At 34.7% G+C, this 6,231-nt stretch overlaps 1 protein-coding gene across 6 annotated transcripts in view; it reads left to right on the plus strand.

Annotated features, from left to right (window-relative positions):
• Positions 1 to 6,231, plus strand: part of LOC115216340 (spectrin beta chain, non-erythrocytic 1) — a 242,972-nt gene that overhangs the window by 204,644 nt on the left and 32,097 nt on the right. For all 6 annotated transcript variants that reach the window (XM_029785570.2, XM_036506463.1, XM_036506462.1 and 3 more), the window contains 3 exons: positions 451 to 633; positions 1,862 to 1,984; positions 4,314 to 4,378. In XM_029785570.2, the coding sequence (XP_029641430.1) occupies positions 451 to 633; positions 1,862 to 1,984; positions 4,314 to 4,378 (371 nt within the window). The remainder of the gene's footprint in view (positions 1 to 450; positions 634 to 1,861; positions 1,985 to 4,313; positions 4,379 to 6,231) is intronic.

Consider the following 6,231-nt stretch of genomic DNA (forward strand, 5'->3'; position numbering starts at 1 on the left):
CTTTTCAACTGTCACTTGTATGCAAATCCTTGCACTTGAGTGATATTGTCATTAGCATTTCTATCAATAAATCATCAACTTGCTTCATACCTTGAAACAAATAAATAAATGAATGAATAGGAATAAATTCCTTCCTTAAAAAGCAGGATAGGGTTAGGGTCACGAAAAGCATCTGGCTATAGAACGCTGCCTCAGTAGCATATTCATCAAATCTACTGCCATTGTAGAATGAAAAACAAATGTAAAATAAACAAATACACATAAACACATGCCTGTGTACCCATCATATGTATATAGGTGTGTGTGGAGAGAGAGAGAGAGAGAGATGGTCACAAAGGCACTGTAACAATATATGGAATGTTTTTGAATTTTCAGGTTTCCTAGTTTCCATTTATATCATATCAAAATAGTACATTTTTATTCTTAATTTCATTGTAAACTTTCTTTTAGAAATTCCGTAAAGAAATGGAGCAGTTTGAAAGCTGGATAGCAGTAAGAGACCAGACTGTGAAAGATCAGAAATTCGGCGATTCTATTGAAGAAGTAGAAGAACTAATCCGAAAACATGAAGATTTTGAAAAAACTGTTGCTGCACAGGAAGAAAAATATAATGCACTCCTTAAAAAGATCAAGGTTTGATACTCTGCCTTCATAACATTATTACTTTTTCTTCTTCCTTTTTTTATCATAGTTTAAAAACTATTATCGTTTACTCAGTATTTCTATTAATTTTATCAATCTTCATATTAACAGCATTTTCTGAAGGATGTAGCATAAGAATTCCAGTATGATTTATTTGTATGATCTGTAATATTGAAAACTGGTATCTGTCTGTTATAAATTTGAGAGTGATAAAAACCATCATCATCTTGTACTGTTTACACAGATTCCCATGGCTCTATGTTGCCATTCAATTCTATTATTATGAATTTGAATTTGGAGCTTGAGTCATAATGAATCTTTCATTAGCTGATTACACAACCATGGAGGCTGCTCCTGTGGATGTGTTGCAGTTACTCTCTTGATAAAGCTTGGTGATCCCAACTGTTGATCTTCTAGGACAGTGGTTCCCAACCCCTTTATTTAAATGAGTTTTCCCATGGCCCCCTTTTAATATGCTTATCCTTATATATATATATATGAAATTCTGAATTTAGTTCATGGACCCACAATACTACTCCTAGTACTACCTTTACTATCTGTCTATCATTCTCTCTATCTATCTATATATCTATTTACCATTCTGTCTACCTATCTATCTATCATTCTCTCCATTTATTTACCATTGTCTATCATTCCTTCTATCTATCTATATATCATTCTCTCTCTCTCTATTTACCATTCTGTCTAGCTATCTCTCTATCTACCTATCCATCATTCTCTCTATCTATCCATCATTCTATCTATCTATCTATCTGTCTGTCTATCTCTCTATCATTCTCTCTCTATCTATCTATCTATTAACAAAAGTTGTACCGTCTTAGGTTTAAGGTCAGGGTTGATAGTTTTTATGAAATACTTGAATCTCTCCAGTCTTAGCTTAAACTTACCACATTGAGGAGACTTTGTTGCAATGTTAAATTTGTTTGACCTAGCTATTTTGTTTATTTTGATTCAGTAATTGATAACTTTTAAACTGATTAAGCTGTTGCAAGTTTGAGATTGTTCCAGAGAATATAGTATCCTTTAAGCAATTTCAGAGATATATCATCAGCTGCCACAACTAGCACCGTACCATATGAAAGGAATATAACTGCTTTGTGATTAAATACATCATAACATTGATCTCGAAAACACTGATACACATTTTACCTTTACTTTCTAAAATGTAAGATAAGGTTTAAAATTTTTGTCATTATAGATTGAAGATGCTATGGCTGAGAAGCACTTAAAAGAACAACAGGATCAAATGCAATCAGAAAACCGAAAAGATAAGGATCGACTCAATGAAATTCGACGGAAGGAACAAGAACGAATCTTAGAGGTCAGTAAAAGAAAAATACTTTGGGTTTCAAAATTTTGTTTTCAGGTTTTTTTTGTTTTGTTTTTTTTAATTAACTTACAAAGATATATAAATAATATTATTATTATAATTTAAACTGATTAAGCTGTTGCAAGTTTGAGATTGTTCCAGAGAATATAGTATCCTTTAAGCAATTTCAGAGATATATCATCAGCTGCCACAACTAGCACCGTACCATATGAAAGGAATATAACTGCTTTGTGATTAAATACATCATAACATTGATCTCGAAAACACTGATACACATTTTACCTTTACTTTCTAAAAGAAGCTTGAGAGGCGGTTGGATGGAACCTACACTCGCCTCCTTATGAGAGCTCAAAATCTCTCGTGGAAGCGTCATCCAACCAAACTGCAAATATATGGGAAACTACCACCTGTGGCATCTCTTGTGAAAGATAGGAGAGTCCAGTTTGCTGGACATTGTTGTAGAGCTGAAAACGAGGCAATTTCTACTCTTCTCCTCTGGAAGCCATCTACTCGCAATACCAGAGGGCGCACACTCTCCTACCCTGATGTAATCTCCAGGGATACAGGCATCCAGCAACAGGACCTCCGTAATGCTCTGATGGACCATGAAGTCTGGCGTAGCATGGTAAATTCCATTGTCTCGACTACGGTCGAACAATGATGATGATGTTATTGAGTTTGTTTGTCATGAAGATGATGTTAATGTCTGACTAAGAACATGAAATCTACAATCTTATAGACCTGTTTGGTCAGTGTGATCCTCTTATCAAAAGTCTAGTTTTCTCTCTTGTGTTTCTGTTTTGCAGTCTTCAAAAATGGAAAAATGGTTGAAGAAATGATAAAGTTCCTATTTAAGTTGTACTTTGTTTGACCCACACTTAAGTCATAATATTCCATTGTTTGTAGCATAAGTTACATTTATTCATGAACATCAGAAGAATTTTAGTCAAAATTCTTTAACAAAATAGGTTTCTGATAAGGTAGACATATATCCTGTGTGAAAAGTCTGACTGCATACACGTTAGCATATGTCAGGTGCATACAATTGACAACACAGTTAATTAATATTTATTCAGTGAGGCAACCGCCTCAAAGCCCGGATTTAAACCCATTAGATGAAGGCATTTTCAAAGTTTTGGCCAATAAAGTTGAACTGAAAAGCCCTACAACGAGGCATGAATTGCACGAAGCCATCTTGCAGTCTTGGGAAGAACTATCTGAGCGGAAAATTCGTGGATGTATTCAACATCAAACTCGTGTTCGGCGTCAAATAGTTGACTGTCGTGGTGGTAACAGATTCATGTAATAAATTTTGTTTACTTTTGTTTCATAATATATATTTTTTCGGATGCAGCCAGACTTTTCACACTTTCTACTTTTTCTTTTTTTTATCCATTCATCCTAAAACAGCCATAATGACAAATGAGCTTTCCACCTTTCTTTTTTTATCCATTCCTCCTAAAACACAGCCATAATGACAAGCATTATTCTGGCACACTTTCCACCTCATAGAAAAAAGTTTCACCTCTTACTTTCAACTTTTGTTGGAGTGAAATACAGTGAATTTAATTGGTACCATACTATAATATGGTATTTATTTTATCAGTACTGAAATGTTGAAAAGCATCTCTGATGTTTTGACTTCAAATCCTACCAGAGCGGAACTAAATATTACAAAGCCAGAATCTTTTATTTTTTTGAGCTTATTCCCTATTTGAAAGGATAGGCAATAAAATTGTTCTATTTTCTTTTATACCATTCAGCAATTGATTCTTATTCATTAAGTATTTCATGTTTTTAAATATACTGATAGAACAGATGATAATTTTAAAGACATATCACTCACCAGACCATCTATGCAGTGAGATATCTTATGGATATCTGTATTTTTCCTTGAATGACTTTATCTTTGAAATTAGATGTCTTTTCACTATATGATCCAATTAGTGTAGTTGCATGACTAAAAAGTATCTATATACTGGTGATCTGATCTTTCTGCTGGTGTTCCTTCAGTATCTTAATTTTATGTCATTAAAAACTCATTCTGATGATAGACATAATTTTATGTCTGAAATCTGTTCATGTTAATCTTTTAATTTAGTTGAGATTTAATGAAGAAGGCCCTATATCTAAAACTGTAAATTCTGTAATACTACTACTCAGATAAACATAGTTTTGGTTTGCTCTATAAAGGACAATTAGTCTTTAAAACCCTAACAGTAATTAAAGTTCTACAAAGGAAGTCGTTACAATACAGGCCTTTACAACATTTTAGCAGAATGGGGAAAAATTGATGATTTAAATTGTTTTTTTTTCCCAGGAAAGAAAACGTGAAGATGAGGAGAGGAAAGCAAAGGAGTTAATTATCTCTTCACCTAACCCTGAGTAAGTACTATAACAGTTAATGAATTATTTCTGTACACTTTGTTTGTTTCTATGTAATTCATCCATCCTTTTCAGTCTAAATCTTTGAGATATTCCAACAGCCCTTTAGACAGTTGTCCATTTTACAAAAATTGTAATGTTGTTAAATACGTACTTTCTTCTCTTTCTATCTTTCTTCAAACAATTAACTTTTCAAGCTAATTATTTCTTTCTGGTCCTAATCACAATGGAATATTTTAACATCAAGAATCTTTGCTTATTTTTGTGCATATTTACACATTTATGACATTAACGTACCAATTTTATTTGCATATATGCTTGCACATTTGCCTTTTTGGCAGTCAATGTCCACATACATCTCGCAGTAAAATCGCAACACCCTTCCGCAAAGGATTTTCCGGGGGGCGGGGTTCAGTGTCCCCTTGTGTACAGGGGTTAGAAAGAGTTGAACAGACGAAGAGCAAGGTTAGTGTCATGGATGTGAGAGGGGAGGAAAGCCACTAGTTTGGGGCAGTTGCAGGCAGAGATGATGGGGTGGCTAGGGTTGTTAGGTTTGCGAATTTGTGGGGAGGAAGTAAATTGTGGGGGTGCGGACAATGAGGAAGGGGTGGTGGGGGAGATGGGAAGAGGAGATGAGGTCATGGACAGTAGAGGACACCATCTGTTGGTACTAGGCATGGGGTTGGAGGGAAGAGGGCAGTAGTAGGAGGTGTCTTGAAGTTGATAGAGAGCTTTGGCCTTGTAGAGGTCTATATATATATATATATATATTCTCTACTTTACTATAAATTCAATTCCTTAAAAGTTAGATCTTATTTGATGGCCTTTGTACGCCCCCCCCCACGCCTACTTTCAACAGATATCCACTGAATACCCCTAAATTTTCTGTTTATCTCTGTCTCCCTCTCTCAATCATTTACCATTAGCAAGAGATTCCTATACCCGGGGGGGGGGGCTATCCATGATTGGCTTCTATGTTTTTATATTTTATTTTTCCTTCACCCTTTATTTATTTATCATTTCTTTTTTCACTTTATCCTTAATTGTTTTAGGACTTCTCCTTACTCCCCACTGCTCTAAGCCCACTATAATATATTATCTCCTACACCCACTCCACTATATAGTCTAGCAGACTTCTTAATGGGATCGCTGACCTTAGATATCATATTACACGCTTTCAAGAACTACATTCTTAACCTAAAAGGCCAACATTTCATAGTTGGCCTCGACAGACTCTAGCCACATCCTGGCTGTATTCTTGGGATATTCTTTTGTTTTATAAAGTTACTTCTCATTTGATGATTAGGGTATTTTGTAATGGAGTAATGTTCTCATTCTTCTATTAAAGCTGTAAGAAACAGCTGTAATGAACTGGCAATTATCCATTGTATGTTATTATTCATTTGAGTAGATATTTATATATGTGTATAAATTGAGGATGTAATCATTAAAATGATTTAATCAGTGGCCAGCGTATTGTAACCACCATATCAGTAAAATTAATATTTAAGTATATAATTATAAATATATAATAATAATAATTAAGGGCGCTGGAGGGACAGTGCCAATATGCTAGAAACAAATGTCAAATGTTTACAAACCACTCTAAATATGTTCTCCTTTTGGAACAAGGCATTGTCCCTCCAGTGCCTTTAATTATAATTATATATTTATAATTACCATCATCGTCATCGTTTAACATCTGCTTTCCATGCTGGCATGGGTTGGACAGTTTGACTGAGGACTGGCAAGCTGGGAGGCTGCACTAGGCTCCAATCTGATTTGGCGAGGTATCTATAGCTGGATGCCCTTCCTAATGCCAACCATCCCAAGTGGAAACTTTTTATGTGCCA

Source organism: Octopus sinensis, linkage group LG10 (assembly GCF_006345805.1).
Source record: "Octopus sinensis linkage group LG10, ASM634580v1, whole genome shotgun sequence".
In the NCBI taxonomy this organism is placed as follows: domain Eukaryota; kingdom Metazoa; phylum Mollusca; class Cephalopoda; order Octopoda; family Octopodidae; genus Octopus; species Octopus sinensis.